The 27,276-nt window shown below is 55.7% G+C and overlaps 1 protein-coding gene across 5 annotated transcripts in view; it reads left to right on the forward strand.

Moving 5' to 3' along the window:
• The window catches only part of HDAC5 (histone deacetylase 5), a 108,377-nt gene that overhangs the window by 5,089 nt on the left and 76,012 nt on the right, over window positions 1–27,276 (forward strand). For 4 of the 5 annotated variants that reach the window (XM_073325925.1, XM_073325927.1, XM_073325928.1 and 1 more), the window contains exon 2: window positions 11,914–12,110. In XM_073325925.1, the coding sequence (XP_073182026.1) occupies window positions 12,089–12,110 (22 nt within the window). In that variant the 5' untranslated portion in view covers window positions 11,914–12,088. The remainder of the gene's footprint in view (window positions 1–11,913; window positions 12,111–27,276) is intronic. The other variant, XM_073325926.1, reaches the window with a different exon arrangement.

The following is a 27,276-nucleotide window of genomic DNA, read 5'->3' on the forward strand; positions in this document are numbered from 1 at the left end:
TGCAGAATCTTTCCCTCGGTGACACCTGTGTGGCCCTGCTGTCTTCAAGTGCAACCGGAACTGGAACTTAGTTAATGGATTCCACTGCTGACGTGGGAGTCTGAGCTGAATTCAGCCCATTGTCTCATAGCTCTGCAGGGTTAGTGTGAATGAGAAGCGTTGGCTGCTACAATCAATAGGTCTGACTGTGATATGAGCAGCTCTGTAGGGTAGGAGGGGGCTGGTTTCTTTACACCATCGTTTCTGTGAGCAGAACCGCGTTTTAAGGGACTGCTAGACCCCGTGTGGGCTGGATTTCAGGATTGTGGCTGATACTGACCAGTGTAGTAATGAGGTGGTTCGAGTACAGGCTTGGACATGAAGGCCTTTTCTTGTGGGATGAGGTGGGGAAGATACTTGGCCAACCCCCTGGAGTTATTCCTCTTGGGCCAGATCTCCAGCTGGTGTAAATTGGGATAGCTCCAGTGTGTTCTTTACCTGCCATAGGAGCGTGATCTAATGGGTAGGATTGGGTGGATCAGTGAGCCTGGAATGTGTTACCATCTCTGCCACTGAGCTGTCGGGTGACCTTGGGCAAGTCGCTTCCCGGCTCTGTGCCTCTGTTTTTCCTCCCACCTGGTGTATTTAGACTGTAAGGCCTGGTCTACGCTTTCCCGGCATAGTTGTGTTGGTTAGAGGTGGGATTCTTACGTAGCTGGGCGGATAAAAGCCTGACTGCGGTCAGTTCTATCCATATAAAAGCCCTGATAGCTCAGTGAAGCTGGCCAAGGGAAACTGGCTAGTGTCGCAGTTGGTTTCCCTTAGCAGACTTCCAGTTTAAAGAGCTGGCTGCAGGGGGAAACTGGCTGGAGTTTGTCAGTTTCCTTCTGCAAGCTGTTTATATCGCCCAGGGGCGAGTCCTTTTGTGGTCCCTCTGCGGGCCTGGACCATGGGGGATCTGAGTCTGTCACAGCCCCAGATCTAGGAGGATTGGTCCCTTAGCTGCAGCTGTAGGAGCTTTGTGCTTTTTGCTCTGGAGGTCTCCCGTTAAATCCCTGCATGCTGGCCACGGTGGTACCCCTCCCCCCATCACATAAGGAGCTGGGAGTGGAAGGGTCTGTGCTATCCATTGCCTTTTAGCAGGCTCCCTATGCACTGCAAAGAAGCTGGCTAGAAGGCCCGGTGGGTTTTCCCTCTGCAGGCCTCCTGGGTGAAAGCCCTCCTGGCTCTTGCGGTTTCTGATAACCCTGCCGTCAATCAGGGAGTGCTCCAGCCGGGGTTGGATGAGCAAAACTGGGAGGATAAAATGGCTCAGTTACTTGCAGCAGCAGGGGTCAGGGTCCAGAGTGGGGTTTGAACCCAGCAACTTCAGGGCTAAGATCACGAGGCTCTGCTGCGCTGGCGGGAGGAGGAGCACCATTCGCTTGCCGTTGCGGGAGACTTTTATCCTCTTTTGTGGACCAGTGTCGCAGAACGACTGACCCTCGGGGAGGGTGTAGTTCATCTGTGACTGGTCAGCTGATTTCCAGTTGAGGCGAGATGGTATCTGGGCCATACGAAGAGACAGCCCCGGGGTGAGGGAGTGTCAGAATGGGGTTGGTGGAAGCTGTCTGAGAACAGAGGAGGGAGAGCTGGAGCAGGGGACAATTTCCTGCGGAAGGAGCAGCAAGAGACCTGGGGTACCAGAAACTGGGAGCTGCTGGTGAGGTGCTGGGAGGACTGGGCTGGGGCGCGCTGCAGGAAGGCTCATGCAGAGGCCGGTAGGAAGGAGGGCAAGAACCAGCTTTGGTTGTTGTGAGCGGGGCCCAGAAGCCAGGCGTTGGCCGGGGAGGGAGGTTCCTCCGAGCAGGGGTAGGACCGTCAGGTGAGGAGGCTTGGAAGCCGCAGGCAGGAGACCTGAGGTGACTTCGGGGAGAGAAGCAGGCTTGGAGCTCCCAGGGGGGATGGGCTGCGGAGCGGGGCCCTACCAATGGGACTGCGGGGTTAATGACTCTGGGGTGGGTGACCTGACGTTGAAGAGCTGCTGTGTTGTAACCTCGTCTTACCCCGGGGTTTGGGGAGGAACTGGGGCCTGTGGCTCCGAGGGGTTTGAATTCGCTGCTAGCGCATTCCTCTGCATGGGTGGCTGAAGTTGGAAACCGAGGCAGGTTGTGTCAGCACCCACGTTGGAGGGTTTCCCCCGTTAACGACCAGCCACTAGCGGGGCAAAGACCCACATTCTCCTGGCACAGCTGTTCTCCACCGGACCCATTCTGGGCACCCCTGGAAATCCCTTCGTCTATGTAGGTTTTTGGAACGTGCTCATATCCGGAGTAGCCATTTGTAGGCAGAACCCCCCCCCCCATGCCCCCTGCCCATTTAGCAGCGTGGGAAAGGCTGGATGGCCATTTTCTTCTGCCTGGCTTGTGACCCCCTGGCCATAGGGGCAGGATCTCTTTCCTGAGAGCTCCGTTCAAGCTGCCCCAAGCACGCCCTCCCTCGCTGGGTTCTGCTCTCCGCCCCTCCCCTGCGGTCGGTCGAGCCTTATGGGTTGCCGGCTGTATTTGCTTTAGCACTCAACCGTGCTGCGAAAACCACTGAGTCAGGTGGCCCCGCTTGTCCCATGCCAGGGCTGGAGCGTGGTCTGGGCTGGCGGCGAACACGGGACCGGGTTGCCTCCCCGAGCCGGGCCACGGTGTGAAAGCGTGCCAGCAGACCCAAGGCCTGGGCAGGCTGAGACGTGTTGGAACGGCCGGTGGGGGTGGTGGGTGGCGGGGGGAGGCATGTCGGGCGGGGTGGTGCAGGTGGGACCAGAGATCCGGGAAATGGGGCAGCGGGCACAGGAGCAGGGCGGGGAGGAGACCCAGACTGGAAGGTGAGGGGCCGGACGAGGCAGAGGGTCCTTGCCTGAGAATGTTCCTTTGAAATGCCGCGGCATCCAGTTCTGTAGCTGTCCCGGGAGGAAGAAGGCGTGATGCCAATGCCCATCGGAGCTGTGAGCGCTCCATGCCAGCCCTGCCCTTCCTACCCTCTGAGCTGGGGAGCCGGTCACGCCCCTACCTGGCATTCCACCGGTCCAGAATCTGCATGTGGACCCGGCCTGAGCAGGCCTCCTTATTGTCCTGACTGCTCGGACGCTAGTGGGGAGTTTGGCTCTCACGTGCTTGCCGTGGGCTGTTTCCCTGTCTGCGGCTATGGAGGGAACCTCTCAGCCCAGCGGTTACAGTAACTGAGTGGTTACGGAACAAGAGCGGGAGGCAGAGATGCCCAGCTCCTAATCCTGGCCGTGTCGCTCGTTCCCCCTGGGACATTGCGCCAGTCGCTTGGGGCCTGTTTCGGTTTGAAAGGGCAGGTCCGGCCTGCCCCGCTTTCCGTCCGTGCGTGACCACCGCCGTGGTGCACCAAGATCTGGGGCTTGTGGCCGTGCGCAGGGCCGGCTGTGCATCTGATTGGCCCTGTGGGTTTGGAGCTGCCTGACTTATTTCTAGTGAAATCAGGGCCGTCGTTTAACCTTCTTCCGCACCTCGGCTTCCCCGTACGTAAGGTGAGGATAGCGACCCTGTCTCTTTCTCTCTCGGGAACAGGTGGGGCTTAACAAGCCCATGTCTGCACAGGGGGTTAAAGAGAGGCAGGTGCGTGTTGTTGCTATCGGACAGAGACCATGGTCATTGTTTGTGGCGCTGCCTCCAGGATCGGGGCCTTCCTGTGCTGGGCGCTGTTCATACACAGAGCGGGAGGCAGTTTCTGCCACGAATGGCTTGCAAGACAAAGGGTAGGAGGGGGGAGACTGAGGCACGGAGGTGCCCTGTCTTGTCCAAGGTCACCCAGCAGGTCAGACCCAGGAGTAGGGTCACAGGCAAGTGCCCTACCCACTAGACCGCACTGCCCCTCTGCAGCACAGTCCAGCATGATCCATGTACATTCCTGGCTGCTCCGTGCCCGCAGGCTCATGGGTATCGGGCAGCCTGGGAGCCATTAGATCCAGCCCTGTGTCGCTGAAGTGTGGCCGTGACTGGTTGCGTGTACTGATTAGTCACTTTCAGCTCACTTGCTCTCTCACCCCTTGGCGATAGTGCAGAGCTGGTGGCTTTATCTGTGTGTTCACACCATACCCACCCCTCTCTCCCCAGGGTCACTAGGGTAGATAACAGCTATGGGACTGGAAGGGGAGACCTGGGCCAACCCACCTGTTGCTGAGTCGTCACAGGACCAAGCATGTGTTGGCGCGGAACAAGGGAGAGCACAAGGGATGGACAATCGCTCCCTGCCCCACGCTGTGATCTCCTCTGTCCTCCACCTCAGGCTGACGCGGGTCAGCGAGCGCTCAGGACCTGAGTCCTGGGACCCTGCCGGGGGGCTGGTATCAGCCCTGGAGTCCTGGCGTGACTTGGGTCCAAGCCCTGTCATGCTGCAGTCTGGGCGGAGGTCGAGCCGCAGGTCTGAGTGGTGCAGAATGGCCGCGTTGGCACCTGGCTCTGGGCGCTGTAAAGCCAGGTTTGCAATGCAGTGCAGACGCTCGAGTCCAGGAGCCCGGGTCTCACAGACCAGGGTTTCCAATGTCATGTAGGCAAAACCTTAGAGGGAAGGCCTGTTTTCCCCTCTCTGCATGCTCTTCCCCCTGCCCTGGTGGGGGGCTGGTTAGCCCGGGGCCCTGTAAATGGTCAGTTCCTGGCCCTAGGAGCGACCTGAGCATCTCCCAAGGGCCTGGCTATGGTGTCTGCAGCATGGCCGAGCAGGCCGGGGTGGTAGCGGATGAAGATGCTTTGCCCTTCTCTAGCTTAATGCAGCTTCCCTCCATGAGCGGCGCCTGGATGCTCCCTCTGAGGCTGGTTAACGTCAGCCCTGTTCCACGTGCTGGGCAGACGAAGCCCAGAGAAGTGAAGCCGCTTAACCAAAATCACAAAATGCGTCCACAGCTGGAGCAGAAAGAGATCCCAGGAGCCCTGAGTCCCACCCCCGGGCTCTAGTCCCTGAGCCTTCTGCCTTCCTAAATGCTTGTGCCCACAGGCCGGCGGCCACTTCATGACACTGGCAGTTATTAGCTGGGGCGGGGGAGATCTGTTTTTTAATCTGGATTCGCTCTTGAGAGCGAGCAGTCGCTGACTGCCCAACTCCAGAGTGTGTGTGTGCTCACAGCCTGTCTAGAGAGCTCTTCCCCTTGTCTGCCTGTTAACAGCTGATACAAACGGAGGTGACAGGGAGCAGCCTCGCTGAATTCCCCCCCCACCCCGAGATGAGAGCCTTTACCTCTCTACGGCAGCCTTCACCCCACAGAGCAGCTGTGAAATGCAGCCCCCACTGGGCAGAGGGCAGCAGCCAATTCAGAGCATGCTACTCCGGCGGCGGGCAGGAAGAGCATTTGACCAAGGTTACTGGGGCAAACCCTGGCTCTCACAAATTGTGCCAGGGGGTGTTTGAACCCCAGATGGAGCAGACAAGGACACTCCTTTCCTCTGCGCTCTTTGGGCTGCAGCCGGCTAAGGCAGATGCTGCAAACGTTGGGACAGATTCTCAGGGGTGTAAATTGGCATCGCACCAGTAACTTCAATAGAGCCACAGCGATTTACGCAAGGTGAGGATCTGGCTCTTTTTGCTTACACCTCCGTGCCAAGGCCGTCTGCTAGCAGTGTCTGGCACATGGCTGGCTGCATAGAGTTTAAAGCATTTCTATGTGAGCTACATTTTCTGGGGCTCCATAGTTGCTTGGAAGATGCTTTAAGCCGGAGAGCTTTCCTCAAGTCTCCCGATGCATTCCTAAGTGAGAAGCCTCCCCTGTGGCTTGCGGTCGGTCGGACACCTTCTCTGCTTCAGGCTTGGGAAGCCTTTAAATAGGCTTTGGTTGTCAGACAGGTTTCTGGCGCTGATGTTCTCAATCCTACAAGCCAGCCCTGCTATTCCAGCTCCTTCCGCTCTTTGCAATCAATCTGTCCAGGCGAGAGATGCATGCCGGGAGCGATGCCCATGGAGCAGGGCAGTGGAGGGCATTTGCACCAAATCAAAGTGTTGCTCAGAGCTGGGGCATGTGGCTACCCAAACTGCAGGACAAACTCTGGTGTCTCCTGTGCAGAGTTAGAGATTGTGGCAGCTGCCCCCATCTACGCCAGCTGAGGATCTGGTCTGGTCGAGTTAATAACAGATAACCATTTGCCCTCCTCTATCACTCTTCATCTGAGGATCTCAAAGCATTTCACAGACATAATTTGATTAAGCCTGACAACCCCGCTGCGAAATAGGTCAGGGATTATATACAGCAGGGTGTTCTCTAGAGGGGAGAGTGTGTAGCAACTGCAGGCATTGGGACTTCCAGCTCTGCCACTGATCTGTTGTGTGACCTTGGGCAAGTCACTTTGCCTTTCTGTGTCATAGGGAGAAATAAGAGTCTGCTTCAGAGGGGGGTGTAAAGGTTATTTTGTGCATGAATGCCAGTGAAGTGCTTTGAGGACATCTGATAGAAAGTGCAAGGTAAGTGTTTCTTGTGGCTCACTTCACCCAACACTGACATGCAGCCACCACTGGGTGGAATTGCAGCAGTTGTTTAACAGCACACAGCAACAGTGTAGATCGGAGAGCAGAGAAGCTTGCTCTGTCCAATGGACAGAGCAAGGAAAGAATTCAAGGTAAGCCAAAGGGGACCACCAAGCTCTAGTGAAGAGTGCCTGAGGATCGCTGATGAGCCCAGGGAGTCAGGGCCACATCCGTCTAAACGGGCGGCACCCCCCGATGATGAGGATAATCTTGAGGGGGATCAGTACTGGCTGATTCACTACTGAACTGCCCACCTGCACTATGGAGGTCTCCCATCCAAGTTCTGACCAGGCCAAGCCCCCTTAGCTTGTGAGCTCTGGCGCATCCCAGCGTGAGGTGGATTGGCTGCTGGAATGGGATACTCCCTGTTCTTACTGGCGGGCAGGGCGGTGATGGTGGTGAGGCTGCGTTTGTTCAGAGGGGCTTTCAGCACAAAGCTCTAACGAAAAGAGTGGTCAGCTGCGTGGCCCCATCGGGCTGGCTGGTTTGTAGGGTGGTGTGGTGAGCCTGGGATGCAGGCGAGGACAGCATCGGGGCAGGGGGGTCTTCGCTCCTCCGAAGGATCCAAATGACTTCCCACCGCCATCTCCCTAGTAAAGTCACCTAGCAAAGAGGGGAGAGGTTGAGACTCCCTGGCCCATGGAAACCAGCACAAGAGCCCTGCCTGGGTGAGAGGCAGGTGTAATGCAGGCCAATCCTGTGCAAATTCCCTAGCCCCGGTCCTTGCCCACAGCATCTCGCTCCCGACCTGCAGCCCCTCCCTGCTGGTCCAACCCTGGGCGCCTACCCACAGCTGGGCTGATGCACCTCACTCCCAACCTGGAGCCCTTCCCTGCTATTCTGATCCTGAGATCCCCGGTATAGCCTTCGCAACGCCCCACTGTCCTGACCCACAGCACCCACTGCTGTTCCAATGCCAGCTTCCTCCCATCTATCCCTCTGCAGCTCAGCCCTGGCCCGCTCCAGGGCAGCCCCCGGTGCTGATTTCAGGGGTGGGTTTGTGCGGTGATCTCTCTCACCTCAGCAGTGGCTCAAACCCGGTACTCTGAAGGGTTACGAGGGTTCCCTCAGCCTCTCTGACTTACGAGGAGAGGCTGAGGGAACTGGGGTTATTAGTCTGCAGAAGAGAAGAGCGAGGGGGGATTTGAGAGCAGCCTTCAACGACCTGAAGGGGGGTCCCAAAGAGGATGGAGCTCGGCTGGTCTCAGTGGTGGCAGAGGGCAGAACGAGGAGTAATGGTCTCAAGTGGCAGTGGGGGAGGTCTAGGTTGGATATTAGGAAACACTATTTCACTAGTTTCAGAGGAACAGCCGTGTTAGTCTGTATTCGCAAAAAGAAAAGGAGGACTTGTGGCACCTTAGAGACTAACCAATTTATTTGAGCATGAGCTTTCGTGAGCTACAGCTCACTTCATCAGATCACTAGGAGGGTGGTGAAGCACTGGAATGGGTTACCTAGGGAGGTAGGGGAATCTCCATCCTGAGAGGTTTTTAAGACCCGGCTTGACAAAGCCCTGGCTGGGGTGATTTAGTTGGGGTTGGTCCTGCTTTGAGCAGGGGGTTGGATTAAGATGACCTCTTGAGGTCTCTTACCACCCTCATCTTCTATGAGTCTATGATTCTAAGGGTGAAGGCAAGCCCCAGTCTCTCTTTCCCTCCCCCGATTGGCCCTCCGAGCAAGAGCCGCTTTCTGGGTTTCCTGTCCCATCGTTTGAGGGGCTCGGAGGGGGAAGTGTGGCATTTCGGGGAAGGCAGGGGTAGGATCCCTGCAATTCCCTAGGGCATGGCTGGCGGGGCTGAACTTGTTGGATCTCCAGTGGGGCCCAGCACCGCTGCTTTCCGGCCCCCGTGAGCAACTTGCTGGAGATCTTGGCATCTCTGATTTGGAGGGCGAGATCCATGCAGGCTCACGGCGCTGCGCCTGGCCTGAGCTGACCTTCTCCCTGCCCTGCTGCAGTGACCCAGCCTGTCCCCCTTCCTCCTGGGGCTGCCTCTGCCTAGCCAGCAAACCGTGCCTCGAGCGCTGGGCCATGCCGCCTGTGGGCCATGCCGCCTGTGGCCCGTGCGGGGTTCAACAGCCTGCCAGCTCCCTTCCAAACACAGACGCGCCTGGGTGCAGGCTGCCAGGCTTAGTGAGGAGACGCTAACAGGGCCACCTGTTGAACCGGCTCTCTGGGGATGTTGGTGTCAGAGCTGATTACAGATGCGGGGCTGTGTGCAGGGATCCCGGATGGGGACAGCAGGGGGCTGTAGGTCAGGATTGAGATGCACTGTTTGGGGGGGGGGGTGCGCGGGGGGGGCAATCCCAAGACTGGAATAGCAGGGGGGCTACAGGGCTGGATTGAGGGTGTGAGGGGGATCCCAGGGCTGCGCGGGTGGGGGGCGCAGCAGGACCAGAATGGCTGATCTGCAGAGCTGTGTGTTGGGGACCCCATGAGTGGAATAGCACAAGGGGACAGTCAGCAGAGCTGTGTGTGTATATGGTGGGGGGGGTAGCCTGGGGCATGGCGTGGGGCAGAGGCAGGGACTGGGATCACCTCTGGTGTGGTGTGCCCGGATTGAGGTGCTCAGAACTGGGATAACGGGGATGCTACATGGGAGGCTGGATACCAAGGCCAGGAAGGAGATGCCCTGACAAGCCCCTAAAGTCCTGCCAGGAGATCCTGGGGAAAATGTCCGTCCTGCAGGCCCCTGGCTGGCTTGGGGGAGGTGGCTGGATCTCCTCCCCCATCTCCCTGTTGTGGGGCTGGTGTGGTTGTCCAGAGGGGCGAGTCGCCCTGCCCCGGGGCGTAGCTCTTGGCAGAGCTCGCTAGGGCAGGTGGAAAGGAGTCAGCGCCGTGACCTCCCAGCACTCTGGACCGATACCCGCGTCCCTGAGCCAGTGCTCAGCGGACGGGGAGGGCTGCTCCTCCTGACTTCCCATTCCCACCCCAGCTCTTTCACCCTGTCAGCCCACGAACGCTGCCTCGATCCGGCCGGGTGCAAAGCTCTGTCGGCTTCAGCATGGGAGCCCTGCAGGCCCGGGCCCTGGGTGATGTGCAGATTGGTACCTTCTCTTATTGCCCCTCCTCCTGGTTCCTACATACCCCGGGGGGGCTCCCTCCTCTCCCCCCCCCCCGTTGCCAAGTGCAGCGGGTCCTCTCTGACCCAGCTCTCCTTTGCTGCAGATGCCCATTGCTGATCGCGATTTCTAGGTCATTCTTCCTCACTCCTCTCTGCCTGCCGCCTTGTCTCCGCTCTTCTGGCCTGGGGGCTCTCCTGGCCTTTGTGGGGCCGGCCCTCGGGACAGCACCCCCTTTGTACGCGTCCTCTCCAGGCAGGGACGCTCCCTCTGCCCCGACGTGACCCCCTTCCCCCGACAAAGAGGTCGCGGGGCTGGGCCCCTTTGGCAAGGGCAGATCCGCAGCTGGGAATGTGCGGGCTGTGGGCTCTGGGGCACCGCACTGAGGGCTCTGCCTTCAGGATGTGCCCTGTAGGTCCTGCTCCTTCATCCCTCCCACCCCACTCCTTTGCAGGAGGAGGCTGCAGCCAGCTTGGGGAGGGAAGCACCACTCCATGCTGTCCTCTTTTCCAGGCACTAAACCCGGGGCATGGGCTTCCCGCAGCAAGGCACCAATCTGGTGCTGCAGAGCCACGGGCGGGCGACGGGCAAGACTAACCCAAACCTCCAGGGAGCGCACGGATGGATATTTCCCTTCACCAATCAACCCGCTCCAGCACATCGCTCCTGGAGGCGAGACATGCATGGTGCAAAGCCATTGCCTGGGTGCCCGCTATAGGTCTGGCCCATCTGTCTGTACAGGGCTGCAAGCTAACCCCTAACCCAGCCCCCCGCTCCCACGCTGGGGAACCCATTTCCCCAGCCTTAGCAAGGAGGGGAGTCCCCCGGGCATCAGGGGCCTGTTTAATCCCAGCTGGGGAAACCAGGGCTCCTGGGGGTGCCATCCAGAATCTACAGTCTTCACTCTTATGCCAGTAGTAGCTGGCGGCCCCCTGGCGCAGGGTGCTGCATGAACCATGTCAGAGAGAGAGACTCTCAGCCCATCCAACAGGGCAAGGGAGCCAGAGGCCTTGAATGGGGAAGCCGAGTGTAGGCTGCAGGTGGCAGAGCCGGGACTAAAACCGAGGTCTCTTGAGCCCTGGTCTGGCGCTCTACCCACTAGACGATGCTGCCTGCCTGCCTGCTTCCTCAGCTCTCCCCTGAAACAGCTGGCTTGCACTGGCAGGGCCCTCTCTGGCGCTGCACGGAAAAAGGGCTAGATCCTGCTGCTGTTGAAATCAAGGGAGGCTTGGATGCGGAGCAGGGCTTGGTCCTGGAACTGTGCAGATGGATTAGTCCTAAAGAAATGTTCGGAGTTAACAAATGACTTTCCATCATTGCTCTGGGTGCCTGATAATAATCATTTTTAAATCTCAAGCGCTTTCCATCTGTCAATCTCAAAGCACTTTACAAAGGAGGTCAGTATCACTATCCCTCAGATGGGGAAACTGAGGCACAGAGGGGCACCAACTTGTCCAAGGTTACCCAGCTGGTCAGTGGAAGGATGGTTTAGGTGCTAGGGCTCAGGAGGCCTGGTTCGCTTCGCAGGTCATTCATCTCTCTGTGCTCCCATTCCCCGTCTGTAAAACGGGATCATCGTGCTTCCTGTCTTGTCTATTTGGATTGTAAATGCTCTGGGCTGGGGGTTGTCTCTTGCCATGTCTGTCCAGCACCTGGCACAGTGGGGCCCTGATCTTGGTGGGTCATGGAGGTACCACTGGACTAGACTATCTGTAGAATTAGTGTCACTGCTTCCCCTTACCGGATGGAATCGGAACTGCTCATCTGTGTGTCAGAAGCCCTATACTGCTGATAGCTGGCGCTGCTTCCTCTAGCTCAGCCGGCCTGTGCAATGGGAAGAGGAGGATCCCAGCTCTTGCGGTCGAGTGCCGAGTGACCCCAACGTAGTCAGCGGTGGCTAGGGCTTGGTGACCTACCTGGCTTGCTTTGTGCAAGGCACCTGCTTGTACCTGGCCAGCTGGGTCAGTAGCTTTGTTTGCAGGCAGGAGCCCTGCTGTGCGCAATCCCACCGGCTCAGCTCTCTCCAGCTAGGCAGAGAGAGGAAGCTGTGATCGAGGGCCCCGTTCTCTCACTCGCAGCACCGCTGGCTCTTGCTCTCCACCAGTGCCAGGGGAGAATCGAGCCCCCCGGGCGACTGGGTCTGTAGGTAGACCGGTCTCTCTCCCACGTGCCCAGGGCTCCCCCAGTGGCAGATTCTGGGGTCCAGCTCAGTCTAGCCAGTTCTGGGGAGAAGCCCAACTCGCAGAAGGAGGCGGCCCATCACCCTGTCCTTTCTTCTGCAGGAAGGAGGGAGGGGAAAACTGGGGCGTCTTGCCTCGTAGCCCTGGAATTGGGAGGGGTGCGAAGCCTCTGACTGTTGTTGCTCTCCAGCAGGGATCCGCCGACGGGCCGGCCACGAGGGATGCCTGAGACCCTGGGCTGGCAATAGAACTGCAGCCAGCCACGGCTCCGGGGAACGCTGTCAGACGCCCGCCAACCCGCTTGCTTCCCAAAGACCCTTCGCCGACCGGTCTCTGGCCAGGACGCCGCCCGCCTACCGGACAACATGAACTCCCAGAACGAGTCAGGTGAGTGGGGAGCTCTGTCGGCTCCCTGCCCTGGGCTGGGACAGGGTTGCATTTGGTACTTGCAGCTCGTGGCTCTAAGGTGGGGGGAGGCAGGAGGTGGCCTTGAGGGGCCTGCTTTGAGTATGTGGTTTCCAGCTACTTGGAACCAAGGGCTCATTCGTGAGCAGGAATGGCTCTGCTGTAGACTCGCTTCCAGGCGGCTTTCTCTTAAACTCCCTGAGTCTTCACTCTGGGTGGTTGCTAAAGAGTGTGGGGGAGGGAATGTGTGTGTGTGTGAGGTGGCTGCTGCCCTCCACCCCAGAGGTGGCCGCATTTCAGCAGGTGCTCTAGAGACGTAGCTGCCAGGATCCGTAGCCCCCTCCTTGTGTGTGAATTAGCCTGTCGGGGCCAGCGAAGTTCTTTGGCCTAGGTCCAGATGAAAGGTGACTTGGGCGAGTCCCTGTTTGCACTTGCGTCGTTGGTTGCAGTGTAGTAACTGGGTTGGTCCCGGGCTATTAGGGGGACGAGGTGGGTGAGGTAGGATGAGCTCTGTGTAGCTCGAAAGCTGGTCTCTCTCGCGGACGGACACTGGGCCAATAAAAGATGTTCGCTAACCCGCCTTGGTCCTCTTGCATTGGTTATGTGAGCGGCTTGGCAGAAAGCGGTGGGAAACCAGATTCTCGGTCTTCTCCCCCTGCCGTCGGGCAGCCCACAGAACGGTTCTGACCTATACAGAGGGGGAGCTGGTCCCCCACCAGATGTCCACTTCCATGGGAACAGGCCCAGCACTGCAGCGGGGAAACCAGCGGGACGGGCTTAGGTTTGGGGGAACTGGCCTAATGGAGAGGCCGATTTGGCAGCAGCAGAAGTCAAGTTGGAGAGCGGATGTGACGGGGGTTTCCTGTTCGGGTGGTAAAGGGTTAAGGAGCAGAAAGGAGACAATTCCCTGTCACTTCAGCGGTGTGTGTTTGAGATGCTGCTCTCAGTAAATTCCACCCCGGAGCTCTGAACTGGTTAGTTTCCAGTTCCCAAAAGAGCAGGCCTTTGTCCCGCACTGTAGCCCAGCCGGGCCGGGGGGAACCGGGAGCTCGGTTCATCTCACGTCCATCACACTCAGTGTAAAGGGACGTCGCATCTCTGCTGCGGGCACTTCCCAGCCCAGGATCTTCCCTCTGCTGCTGGGAAGTTATAGGTTGACCTGAGGCTTGGTATAGTGCTATCTGGGGGCTGACCCATGGTGCCGGGCAGGCTGGCGTTGGTTCAGGCCTAGAGTATTGTCCCTGTTTTACCACTGAGGAAACGGAGACGCAGGGAGTGGGTAGTGACTTGCCGGCCGGTGTTTGAGCAGGGAAGAGAACCCAGGAGTCCTGTGCTTTCACCACGAGGTCACATGTCTCCTGTCCTCGTTGGCTGGCAAGGTCCCGTGTTGTGCTGACTTTCCGCGGAAGAGCAGGGAGGCCAGTGTGGTGTCAGAGGTTTGGGTTGGTGAAATCCTGCCCTGGACATACAGGTTCCCTGTGTCAGGACATCTCTGTCCCGGCGAGGTACCAAGGGACACGTCAGGTGTCCCTGCCAGGGATTGGGGGAGTGGGACAGACCCATTCAGTCTTCTGGTCCCTGCTCCTGCTGGCGCTCGATTGTTCCCCAGAACTTATGTGCTCAGAGGTGCTGAGCACCTAGAGGGCCCCAAGCCAATGAGAGCTGCAGTGGGCTCTGCTTATGGCAGGATTTGGCCCTGTATATATTTGATAAACCTCTTCACATTTTGGTCCTGGGCGGTTGCATTGTCAGCGCAGGCTGAGAATGGCACAGCACGTGTCTCCTATGACCGGGGGGGTGCCCGGGTGAAGGTTACATCCAGTGTTGATCTGCCAGGAACAGACTTCCACTTAGCTCTGTGGTTGAGAGATGTAGGCAGATGTGTTCAGGGCTCTGTTGGGCTTTTGAGGTTCTTTGAGCTCTTTGCCGGGTGTACCTTGTATTGTAGCCATTTGGGTTGCTTGCTGCAGTGTGTGTGTGTGTGTCCCCTGCCCTCTACTGGGTGGAATTGTGAGTGCTTGACTGTGTGTCAGAAGAACTATACAGCAGAGAGCTTGTGAAGATTCCCCTTTGGCTCAAGTGGCAGGGACGCGGTGTTTCTCCAATGAGGAGCTGAGTTCTAGACCCCTCTGCTGCTGGGAAGTTACGGGTCGACCTGCAGCTTGGTGTCGTGCTAACCGGGGCTCTGGCCCATGGCTGGGGCCCTGGGACATTGTTGCAACCCAGATAATGGGGTATAGGAGGGGGGGCACTGCAGGACCTTGGCACGCAGTTCCCAGGCCCGGATCGCGGTGCCAGAGCCAGGCTGTTTAGCTGGCGAAGGAGGCTCGTTGGAAGTAATTTAATGACCTTTTTTTTTTAAAAAAAAAAAAAAAAAAAAAGCAGCAAGCTGTAAACAAAGGTTGCGAGGAGCGAGGTGGCAGCGAGCGGTCTCCTTGGCAACAGCACATTTGTGGGCATCGGCGCCCAGGCTGGGAGCAGGCCTCTCGGCGGTTCTGGAAGACGTGCCTGGAAAGCCGCTGCTGTGTTTGTTGCCGTTGAATTTGTGATCCCTGCAGGCCTAATTGATGCGTCTGGAAATGCTCAGGCCAGGGTGGGATGCTCCTTTTTTGTGCTTCTCCCTCTGCCCCCCTCCCATTCCCTCGGGCTGTTGCATTGTGCGGTAACCAAGCCGGAGGGGGGGAAGGCGGGGGGCTGATGGAGGGCTCGGGATGTGTTGCGGCTTGCTTGGGGCTGAGGAGCCTTTGCTTGCCCCTTGCTGGCATTTCCCATTTGCAAGTAGGGCCCTGCCCGACTCAGCTGAGGGCCGTGGCGTGCCGGGTGCTGTACCATGCAGTGTGGGAGACAGGTGCAGGGCCGACCCAGCAGGCCCCCGGGCTCCATTGCAGAGGAAATGTTCCGTACAACCCTGTGTGGTTTACCCGCCGGATGGGAAACTGACCAAGGATGGTCCTGTGGGACTCAGGATGGCTGGAGAAAATTTCTGCCTCTGCTACAGACCTTGGGGATGAGTGCCATACCCATTTTACAGATGGGGAACCGAGGCTCAGTCATGCCTGGGCATCTCAGACTAGGATCAAGGCTTTATGCTGCCAGGCACTAAGAATACCACTCGCTCCCTCCCCTACCGCTTTGTCTGGCTTGTCTCTAGATTATAGACTCCGTGGGTCCAGGACTGTCTCTTACTGTATGTTCATCCAGCGCCAGGCACAATGGTGCTCTGATCTCATTCAGGGCTCCTCGTGCTGCACTAATAATTTGATCTTTTCGCTTTCCCGTGTGCCTGGTCCTCCTGAGGGAGTGCTCGCTTAGTGAAATACAGAAGTGCTGAACTGCACTTAGTAGCTTGTGAAAACCCAATTCCCCCTGCTGTCGCCACCGAAGTAAGTTTATTTCATAGGAGAAATCAGGCCTGATTGGACTTTGTTTTTTTCTTCCTGTCGGACTAAGGCAGTGGGTATCAGTACCTGGACGAGCACCTGTATTGTGCCTTAAAACTCTGCAGCCAGGTGCTTAGAGGGAGGTGTTGGTGCGTGGCCCTGGGCATTACGTTCGGCAGACGGCAGTGCAATTGCTAACCAAGTTGGCATTTAAGTGGTCCTAATTAGGCTTTAAAGCTAACAGTCTGTGACTGGGGAAAGTTCACATGTCCCTGGGGGATGACGCTTTGGCCCTTGAAAGAGGCAAAAGGGACAATCGCTCACCACTCGTTTACTGTGTAAACCAGTGGTTCTCAGCCTTCCCAGCCTGCTGGACCCCTTGCAGGAGTCTGACTGGTCCTGCCTACCCCCGAGTTTCACCTCCCTTAAAAATGACTGGCTTGTGAAATCAGACCTAAAAACACTGAAGTGTCACAGCCCCACACTGTTACTGAACAACTGCTAACTTTCTCACTTTTACCCTATAATTATACTATAAATCCATTGGACTATAATTATGGTCCTTCCATTTCACTGTATAGTCTATAGAGCCCTATAAACAAGTCATCGTCTGGATGAAATGTTAGTTTGTACTGGCTTCATTAGTGCTTCTTACGTAGCCTGTTGTAAAACTGGGCAGATCTCTAGGTGAGCTGATGTTTCCCCCTTGGAAGACTGCTGTGTACTCCCAGGTGTATGCGTATCCCTGGTTGAGAACCACTGGAGGGGCACAACTGGAAGGGTTGCTGGGGTCGGGCAGCGGGATGGTATGGCCTGTAAAGTTCTCCCCCAACTTCGAGCTCCACCATGATTGCTGGTGAAAACGAGCAGTGGATGGGCTTGTAATTGGAGCTCTGACCTAGAATTCAAGAGAACTGGGTTCAATCTCAGCTCTGCCACAGACTTCTTGGGTGACGGTGAGTAAGTCGCTGGCCCTTTCTGTGCCTCAGTTCCCCAAACATAAAATGAGAGAAATCCTTCCTTTGTCTACGTCGACTGGCAGCTCCTTGGGGTAGAGACTCTCTGTACAGCAGCTTGAACAATAGGGCTTCCATAGGACAAACAAAAATACCGGTGAAACTGACATTGGATTGGCCATCATTAGGGTTCAGAGTCAACACAGCAGCAATCGCAGCTGGAAACCCAGCCGCAGCCAGCCAGGCAAGGTGACACTTGATGGGCCTGGTATTTTTAGAGTCAGGAGGTGGGAGGGGTGGGGTGGGGGTCAGCTTCTGGAATTCACAGGTTTCAGAGTAACAGCCATGTTAGTCTGTATTCGCAAAAAGAAAAGGAGGACTTGTGGCACCTTAGAGACTAACCAATTTATTTGAGCATAAGCTTTCGTGCAGCTCACTTCATCAGATGCATCCGATGAAGTGAGCTGTAGCTCACGAAAGCTTATGCTCAAATAAATTGGTTAGTCTCTAAGGTGCCACAAGTCCTCCTTTTGGAATTCACGGCGTCCATGGATTCTTATCGTCCTGGGTGGTGAGAAATCCAGATGGTACCAAGTGTCCCCAGCCCCTTCCTCCCTTCCAAAAACAGAGCAGGTTATATAAACGCTGCTGCTTGGCTCCTTTTCAGTTGTTGGGCTGCCTGCATTAAGGAAGTGTCATGCAATTGCTGCTGCATCTTCTCCAGTCCCCCGTAGGCTGAGCTCTCGTTGCCTTCCCTTCTCCTTCCTGGCTCTGGACTCCCTTCCCTGAGCGTCCTCGAAGAGCCCTGGGGCTAGTCGTAAGAAATTAATTAAGCCAGAAAGGGAAATGCGGCTTGTTCCCGCCTTGTGCTGTGTCACCCTAATGGGAAGAGGCACGCGCCCCAGCTCTCCGACCTCCTCAATTTCTTGGAGCCTGGTGGGCTGGTATCTCCTGTTGCTGATCTCTGGATGTAGCTGTTCCCTAAACCATCTAGGGTCCCCCACTGCACTAAGGACCTGATTCTCTAGGGCCCTGCACCTCAGATTCTTGATAGCACCAGAAGAGAATGGATACACACCGCTGCCATTGGGATTGGGTCGCGTTTCATACCCGCTTTGCAGTGGCGTAAATGACCCCGTGCAGGTTCAGAGCCATGGAGAATTGGGTCCTGGATATTTTCAGAGGGTTGCTTTGCACCTGGAAAGTTGGAGTCTGGATCTTCCTGTCATTTTTCACTAATTTAAAAAAAAAAAATTAACAAACAATGCAGGAAAGCCGTGGTCTAGTGCTTTGAGCATGTGGTTCTATGAATATCTGGCTCTTTTCTGCACTTTTCCTCCATAGATCTCAAAGTGCATTGCAAAGCAGCTCAGTATCACTATCCCCATTTTACAGATGGGGAAACTGAGGCACAGAGCAGGGAAGTGACTTACCCAAATTACCCAGTAGCACTGCTGGGATTAGATACCAGGTCTCCAGAGCCCCGGTCCAGTGCTCTGTCCTGAGTTCTAATCCTGTCTCTGCCACCGACTTGCTGTATGACCTTGAGTGCAAGTCATGTGTCAGTTTCCCCGTCGGTTAAGTGAGGATAATGGTTGGCCACCATTTTTAAGTGCTTTGAGATCAATGAATGAGAAGTGCCCAGTGTTTCACCAATGGATTTTGAAGCCAAGATTTAATAAAAGTGTACAAAGGAAGGTTCTTAATTCCGCAGTGAAGCCTCATGTTCAAGAGTGTGAAGCAGCCAGCTGCTCCCATTGGGGAGCTCACGTACATGGGGGCCTATATAGAGGCCCATGTGTCGGCACCCAGTTCTGAATGTTTGGTCCGAGTGTCTGATCCAATAGACATATGCAACCATTGATAGAAAAGAAGGTGGCTACTTGGCCTACTGGGCAAATCCTTGTTTGCCTTGATTAAAAAAAATAAAATAAAGAACGAGGAAATGAGACCCCGAGCGCCCTGTCCGTGTGGCCGAGGTTTTAGAAACCCAGCACTGGGAGCCATGTTCTGGTTCCCACAGCAACCCCAATCCTCCTGCAATGCCCAGAGATCAAGGCAGCGAAGTTCCTCGTTATAATTAGCAATAGAAAACCCTTAAAACACACACGCTGAGTCCCACTAAATCCAAGACAAATTCATAGTTGTAAAATGCCTGCTTTTCATTAGAGCATCGTCCATCCCGGGATCTGAAGGTGCTTTACCGATGTTAATTAAAGGCTTGTCTTAACCCTGGGAGGTATGTTAATCAGGATTATTCTCTGTTTGCGAATGGGGAAATTGAGGCAGAGAAGCACAATCACTTGGCTGAGGTCACGCCATAATGATTTCAGAGCAGAACACAGAACTTCTGACCCCTCCAGTCTCTGCTCTAATCACTTGGCCACACTTCCTCACTGTTCCCGTGACTCATCTGGCGAGAGAGTAAGTCACGCGGGAACTTTATTTTTTTTGGCGTTTAATCTTTGGCTATTTAGTGCTGAAATCTGCTTAAATAAGCGGCTCATGTGATCAGAGATTAGGCTTGTGTGTTCCTTCTGGAGCGGTTCCTGTTAATAGGAGATTGGTTCTATCACAGTTATTATGGAAGCACCTAGAAATCCTAGCCAAGACCGAGGCCCCATTGTGCGTCTGAGCTGTGTGCGTTACCTTATCCCCGCCTCCAAGACCGGATCCAAAGACAACTGGAAGTCGGTGGAAAGACTCCCATTGACTTTGGTGGAGTTTAGATCAGGCCCTTGTGGAAGACGGTGGCTGGTTTGCTGCTGGCCTGTCAGGATTGGGATTGTAGGGGAGGGATTCAACTGGTTGAAGAAATCAGGGGGTTGCAATGCTGGCCTGCCCAGGGTTCATTGGGGGTCTGATGGAAAATGAATTGATGTCCGTGCAAAGGGCTCTGTTGATTTCAGTGGGCTTTGGATAGACCCTCGTTTAATGGGAAGATGCTGCCCATGGAACGGTGCTGCCTGGCATGTCTCTGCTGAGCAGCGAATTCCTGCCTTACTGGCCCTCCCCTGGGAAGTCCAGGGGCAGTTGGCAGTGGGGTGAAAGCTGGGGGTTCAAACTGGTCCCTGTGTATGCTGGGTAAGGGTGGAAGGAAATCCTGTTCTCTACGTCACATCTTTCTGCTGCGGAGGGAGGCGTGGTCTGAACATGGCGTCAGAAGCCGAGGACTATTTGGTTCCAACCCCAGCCCTGCCACAGGCATAGTGTGATGTTGGGGGCAAGTCACTTCCATGCACTCTGCCTCAGTTTACCCCTCTGGACTAAGCTTAGTCCTTACCGCACAATGTGGGAAACCACTGGTGTTTGTAGGATGCTTGGGATCTAGGAAGTGCTCATGTAAGTGCTGGGTATTATGCTAGGAAGGGAACGGAGATGTCTTGGGGGGTAGGGAATGTAACTTATTTTTGTGATGTGCTTTTTCATAGTGCTTGAATTAAACCCCTTGTGCAGTCGGTAACTATTATATTGTCCCCATTTTACAGATGGGTCAGTAAAGGCACAGCTAGATGTCAGTGGTAAAGCAGGAAATAGACCCTACAGCTCCTGAGTCCCAGTGCAGGGCTTTAGCCACAAGATTTTCCTTCCAGCACGCTTTGGGTGATAGAGCATCTCTCCATGGATTTCCTGTTTCAATCAGGGCTGGCTAAGCTGTGACAGCCTGTCAGTGGAGAGGTGTTGGCATCTTGCTCTCAGCGGAAAGGCCAATAGACTTACAAGCTTCCCTGGCTCCTCTGATGTCAGAGGACCTCCTTGCTGGTTTTTCCCAGGTCTGAGCAGAGGCAGGGATGTATGCACTGCCTGTTTATAGCTGCCTCGTGGATTTCAGGTTTCACGCTGGGCATTATGTTTAGTATTAAGAATCTCCTTGGACTGGAGTATCTCTTGTTCCCCAGCTGAGGGAGACACTGCACTGCTCTGAGCTCCTAGGCTGAGTGACCCAGGTTGGATCGAAGAGGCGGATTTGAGTTTCGGGAAAGGATGCGTTTGTTCCAAAGCCAGGCGAGCCACCGGGAAAGAGAAGAAGAAAAGCACGTTGGAGAGTGCATTTAAATTCTAGAAAACCATTACAAATAAACACGGGAACAGCTAGCGACGGGCAAGAACCACAGCGCTGGGCCTGCTCCTTGCCCTTAGGATCAGAGCCCAGATTGCGACTGCTTGAGCCCGTCTCCAGAAACCGTTCTGGGGGGTGACTTGAAACAGGCCCAGTTAGCATGGCCTTGCAGCACCTTACCACCTTTAATCCTCCCAGCACCCCTGCCAGGCAGGGCAGGGCTCATCTCCCCCCCATTCCAGATGGGGCCCTTTGGCCCAGAGAGACTAAGGTGTGTCTACACAGCAAACAGCAGTGAGTCTCCGAGACCGGCTCAACAGGCTCCGAGGCATACGCTGCGTGACTTGCACCGGGAGCAGGGAACTGAACCTGCATCTCCAGGGTCCAGGCACCTTAATTACTGGAGGAAGGGCATCTGCACTGCAAGCAGAGGTGTGACCTAGATCAAAGCCAGTGGAAGTGTCTACACTGCGTTCTGTCACACACTGAGTGCAGGGTCGGCCTACCCGTCCAGCGTGAATCCTGGTTGCAGTGTGAGGGGTGAAGGGACCGGCCAACATCTCTCAAGAGTGCCAGCTCCGTTAGGAACCTGGCATGAGATGTTTCCGCAGCTCTCGCTGGTGTCGGTCGGACCTGTGGGTGCTCAGGCCCTTGGTGTCTCAGACTTTGTCTTCGCTAGCAACAGGGTGCTCCGGGGTGGATAAAGATTGAGGGTTTTTTTTAAAAATTTAAGTCAGATTTTTTGTTTGTTTGTTTAATTTATATTTTTTTCTTGTTTAAAATGAAATCTGACTTTAGTACAAAAGATAGTAAGGCCTAAACTCCTTACACACACACACACACACACACACACACACACACACACACTGTTTTGTGTGTGTGTAAGGAGTTTAGGCCTCACAGTGCATCAGGATGGTAACTGGAATTTAGTTACACTTACACACACACACACACACACACTGTTTTGTGTGTGTGTGTAACTAAATTCCAGTTACCATCCTGATGCACTGTGACACCAATTGTGAGCACAAAGTTAATGACCTAGGAAATAAGCAATATCTCACCATTATCAAGCATACGAAACATGTACAATTAATACGAATCTGAAAATGTGATGCAATATAACGACTTACATAAATGTGTCAGTAGTTACAGGGGACCCGCCTAGCCTGTGGAAAGATGGACCAAAGCTAGTGCAAAGGCTCTGGTTGTAAATCAGCGTGTTTTAATGGCTATTACAACCAGTGAGACGGCACCTTTCTTTAGCAAAGAACTGAAGTACAAATGGAAAAGTTGATTAAAATCAAGGCTTAAATTCTCATAGATTATTTCCTGGAGTCCCCCTTCCATGCCCCCCTCCCCCATTTGGGGTGTTGGGCTTCAGCTGTGATGTGAGGGTCTCGGGGCTTTAGCCCTGCGGGAATGGGGGGTGCTGGGGCTCGGGGCTTTAGCTCCACGCAGGGAGGGTGGCTCAGGGGCTCGGAGTTTCAGCCGCGGGGCCCCACGGACCTCCTGAAATCAGCTCGCGGTCCCCCCAGGGGTTTAAGATATTTGCCAGAGCTCCACTCTGAACAGTTCTGTTTGCATTTTAGCCCTGATTAAAATCAGTTATTTACGTTGAAAATCCGCTCCTGTGGGTGTGTTCCTAACTCAGGTGAAGACAAGGCAGTGTCACAACAAGTCACAACAGTTAGTGGGTTGATTTCAAGGCTGCAGGGGGTGGTGGGGAGCCACATGTGGAATGCAACCTGCTGACCAAGTGCAAAGAGTCCCCATTTCTTTCACTGAGCAGCCTGAACTGTGTTGGCTTGTTGAACAGAATCCCTGATTCACCGGGCCCGGCTTCCTTGGCACGCAGCCTTAGGAGCGGGGAGGGTTCGTGCAGCGGGGGCCCGTCATACGGTCCAGGCGGTGTTCCGAGGCTGGCTAATCCCTCTTGCTGTTGAGGCGGCAACGGGAAATGGCAGCCGGGTCACGGAGTGCCCGTGGCGAACTGGGGCCGGGCGTCGGCTCTGCAGCTGTGTCAGGCTCTGTGCTGTACCGGTCCCAGCCGAAATCCACCAGCCAGAGCTGCCCCTGGAGTCTGATTTCCCCACTGCCATGCACGCCTCGATGACGCCACCGGGTGAGAACGGGAGGAAATCCACAGGGGCTAGAAGTCACGAGAACTAAAAAGGCCGTGTAGGAGTCGCTCAAGGGAGTGGAGGGTAAAAACAGAGATGGGAGGAATTGGGATTGGGGCAGCTCAAGTTACCAGCTGGTAGGAATTCTCTGGGGACCTGAAGGAACAAGGGCACGGGATGCAGACCCCTGGGTGGAGGTGCTTATATTGGTTTAAAACTGGCTACCATACGTTTAGCTTGCCCTGGCCGGTTGAGATGCTAAGTCTGTGCATTGTCAGGGTCTTACCCCAGTTGGGGCGATGCTGCCCCAGACCTGGTTCATAGAATATCAGGGTTGGAAGGGACCTGAGGAGGTCATCTAGTCCAACCCCGTGCTCAAAGCAGGAACAATCCCCAATTTTTGCCCCATATCCCTAAATGGCCCCCTCAAGGATTGAACTCACAACCCTGGGTTAGCAGGCCAAAGCTCAAACCACTGAGCTATCCCTCCCTCCCTGGAGGAAGTCCATGGGGAACAAGGCCTTAGGTAGGGAGAGGGGGCAAAGTGAGGCTCCATACAAATCACGATTGGCTTCAAAACCAGAAGATTTTTTTTTTTCTTCCAAAAAATGAAAAAACATTTGGTTCTTTTTCTCTGTCGGCTTCCTGGGTTTGGAGCCTTCAAGAGTGTTTTATTGTCTAGCCTTTTTCCACAATCACGGGAGCTAGAAATGTATTTATTTTTAAAAGGAAAGCCAAGGTTCTCATGGAATCATGGGACTCCAGGAGCTGGGGCTTTTAAGGAAAAACACCAGATTGTGTGTGCCTTGGCATCTGTGGACCTGGGAGAGGGCACAACTCTTGTCTGGCGATGGGCATGTGATGCCTTGAATTACACCAGGAGGACCGTGCTCTGGTTTAACACCACTGCGGCTCTGCTTCCTTCACCAGATTGGCACTGGGGCAGCTGAGGCAGGGTTGGTTCCACCTGGGAACTGTAGAGCTTCCTGTCCGCTCTGTGCGCGTCCATCAGAGCAGAAGCCCTTTTGGGCAGGGGCCATCTTTATTTTGCGTCTCGTATTGATGCGGGACTTTGGCTCCCCGGGGGCTGTGGAAGGGCAGGATTGGGCCCCCATCCCTGTGCGCGTAGTGAAGGAATCCTAGAACTCTGCCTGCAGATGGGACTTGCGCAGCTGGCTGGGGGCTGTGTGTGTGAGTGACAGAGCTTTGGGGGAGAGGAGAGACTCTAGACTAAGCAGTAGTTATGCTAAGCCAATTAGCTTTGTAATCTAATTTGTGGATCTAAAAAGTGTATGGGGGGGTGGGGGGGCATGATAAAGATCTCGCTGTGGGGTTGTGCACAGAGGCCGGAGGGTCAGATGCACCCTCTGAGCTCGGCTCCAACGCCCAGATCACATTGCAAAACATCTTTTATTTGAACGTGGGGTCGTTTTTTAAATCCTTAGCCGGGGCCATCTGATCAGCCAGCCCGGGACTCTGCCCAGGGCCAGCTCCGAGGTTGGCTGGTCTGTCCCCAGTCTGTCTGGTACGTTTCCGTGGGTGTTCCATGCTGGTGGAAGGTGCCGGCCTGGTGAACCCTGCGAGGGTGGGTGGAGCCTGTCAAAGCCGAAGGCCCGCCCCCTCAAATGGGGAATTGGCTAAATGGGGGAGGACAAACGATGGAACCAGGACCCCGGTCACAGGGTCAAAAGGATTCAGCCTTGGCTTTGGCACCACGAGCCCCGGACGGTGCCGGATCAATTCAAGGAGGTAATGCGAGTTGCCTGGAGGAACTCTGCCCTGATCCAGGAAATGGATGAGAGACCCGAAAACAGACCCTCCCCCAGTCTGAGGGTGTCTTCCCCCCTCCCCCACCCTCACCCCCATTCCTTCTGGATGGCCCCTGTCTTAGCCACGATCCGGTGAGGCCCCAGACAGGGAGGCCAGGAAGGAAAAGCTGCAGGGAGAAGTGCCCTGGAAGCAGGCAGGTGCCAGGGTCTCTGTCGCCCCATAAAGGGGCGGGTGTCGGGGGCTGAAAGCTGCCAGCCTGGCAGCCCTGGAGCCCGAAGGGGCGTGAGCAGCAGCAGGGCAAACTCTCTCTGCAGGCCCTGGTCTGAAGCCAGAGGAGTCTTCTTTGCCCCCGGCCCGTCTGCTACTTGGCCTTGCTGCCGGAAGCGCGTTTAGGGTAGGGCGACGCAGCAAAGCTGGCCGTGGGCTACCCAACCTGAGCTAGCTTGCATCCAGCGAGCGCGGCTAACAAGAGTTGTGTAAACAGCTCCGCGTGGGCCAGGGAGCCGGGTACGCACCCTGGGGGCCGTGCTGGGCGCTCTAGCTTGCACGGAGACTTGTGCTGTGCTCTGCATCCTGCTGTTGGTACCCTGCTAGCTGCATTCACGCCCATACCCTGAGGCATCTCCCCTTGGTTAGGACCTAGCCCCGCTCCTCCCCGCGGATAGGCAGCGTGCTCTTCAGTGCTCGTCGCTTTTGATGCGCTTCGTCGTTGAGTTCCAGGCTGGCCACGGCCGCAGCTGCAGGGTTGCACCGTAGGGACGATGGTGCATGTTACCGAGCAGCAGTGAGCACGGGCGGGCCAGCCTCCCTCCCTCTCGGGGTGATCTATTCAGTCTGGTTTTGCCCTTGGTGCGAATGCTGAGCCCTTCCCACTGAACGCGGGTGGTTTCTGGAGCTCCAGGGTCAGCGTTCAGTCGCTGACCTGCCCTGGGCTGTGCTCCTTCCCGTGAGCTGGAGGGGGGAGCGGCTGCTTGTTCCCTTCCCATCCCCTTGAGCCTCCCAGCCTCGCCCTTTTCAAGGGGCCCCGGTTCTGTGCAGCGCCTCTTAGAGGCAAAGCGGCAGGCGGTCGCTTTCAGTCATCTCTGCACTCCCTGGATTCTGGGTGAGCTGGGCGTAGATTAGAGCAGCCCCGAGGGCGGCCTGTGGCCTAGAATCTCCAGAGTGGTGTGCTCTAGGGATGAGCCCCCTTTTGGCCCCGCTGTACTGTGACCTGTCCCTGCCTCTGGCACGCGCCCCTAACTGGGAGCTGCAGGTGACCGGGGGAGCGCATGGCCACTTGTTGTCCCTACCTCCTTCGGTGCAGGGAATTCTCTGGCCCCCGTAAGCTGCTGGGTGTTGTCAAAACGTAACACAACTTTAGTTCTTAGAATTCAGAACGATAACACGTAAGAGCCCAATCAGAGGGAGACAGAGCAGGCTGCTCCCTAAAGCAGTGAGACCCAGCTCCCCCCACCTTAGGCCAGGTTGGCTCTCTGCAAACTGACTCTGCTCATACGGCCGCTTCCCTACGGAGGCCCTAGCCCGCAAGCAGGACCAGCTAACCCCTTCCAAAGCAAAGTGAGGGCTGGTCACTTTAACAGTTTTCAATCCACCCCAGCATGCAGGAGAATCTGTCCCAGCGTAATTTATGTTGCAGAAGATTTGGCTGCGCCGGCGAGTGATTCTTGAGATCTGTAGGTTCCAAGCCAGCGCCCGCTAACGTGTGTTGTTTTGTTAGCTGTGGGCTTTTTCCAGCTGTTGTCCTCCGTTCTATATTCATCACGACTGGATTGTCGTCAAACCCACCCTGTAATTTGTCCAGTGGGAATTCCAGTGACATCTGGGCTGCCAGGGATACAGCCTGGTGGGACCCACACTTCAAAGCAGGGCCTGGGATGGCTTAGTCTAGCAACATAAAGACTCGGCCTGTACCAGTAGGAACCGACACCTACGAATCCCACTTCCCTGAAAGCGTCAGAAACAAACACGCTTTCCTGCTGGCGTGTGCATGCGAGACGTCCGTGTCCGATGTTTCTGCATGCTGCCATTCATTTGGTGTTCTAACTGGTCTCTTCGCGTATCACCAAAACAGCAATGACATGGAGATCTCAAAGCACTTCACCAAGGTAGGTCAGCAGCATTGTCCCCACTTTGGGGAAACTGAGGCACTGAGGTGAGGTGAAGTGACTTGTTCAAGTTTGAATAGCAAGGAAGAGAGCGCGGGAGTCCTGACTCTAACCACTCTGCTCTAACCACTAGGCAACCTCCCTTGCGAGGTTTGGGAATAGAATTCAGGACTCCATAAGGCCAACACCTTGCTCTACCACTAAACAACACTCCCCTCCATGAGCTGGAAATTGAACTCAGGAGTCCTGACTCCCAGCCCCCTCGCTCTAACCACTAGACCCCACTCCCCTCTGGGAACCCAGAACCCCAGAGCCTCGTGCTAACTGCTAGACCCCACTCCCCTCCCAGAGCTGGGACTCCCAAGAGTTCTGACTCGCAGTCCCCCTTCCTCCAACCACTGGACCCCACTCCCCTCTGTGAATGCCAGCTCTCCAATCCAAACCCCTCTGAAGTTTGGGACAACTCCAATCAGGGTTGGGATTTGATGGCTCGGACCCTTCGTTGCTTTTCTATAAAACCACAAAAGAGCCAAAAATAAAATAAGCTCCATGGCCCCATATTTCTGCGCCAGGCTGAGTGAGCCCCCCAGGTGCTGGGAGTTCCAGGGTAGTTTGAGGGGGCTGGGTCAATGCAGCAGGGGCTGGTCCCTTTTGCATACAGATGTCCTCTATGGCTTTTGCTGCCTGCCAGGGCTGTTTGGGTTCTTCCCTTCCCCTTTTCAACGCGCACTGTATTTTTAGAACTCTGTTTTCG

Source organism: Lepidochelys kempii, chromosome 27 (assembly GCF_965140265.1).
Source record: "Lepidochelys kempii isolate rLepKem1 chromosome 27, rLepKem1.hap2, whole genome shotgun sequence".
NCBI classification, from domain to species: Eukaryota; Metazoa; Chordata; order Testudines; family Cheloniidae; genus Lepidochelys; species Lepidochelys kempii.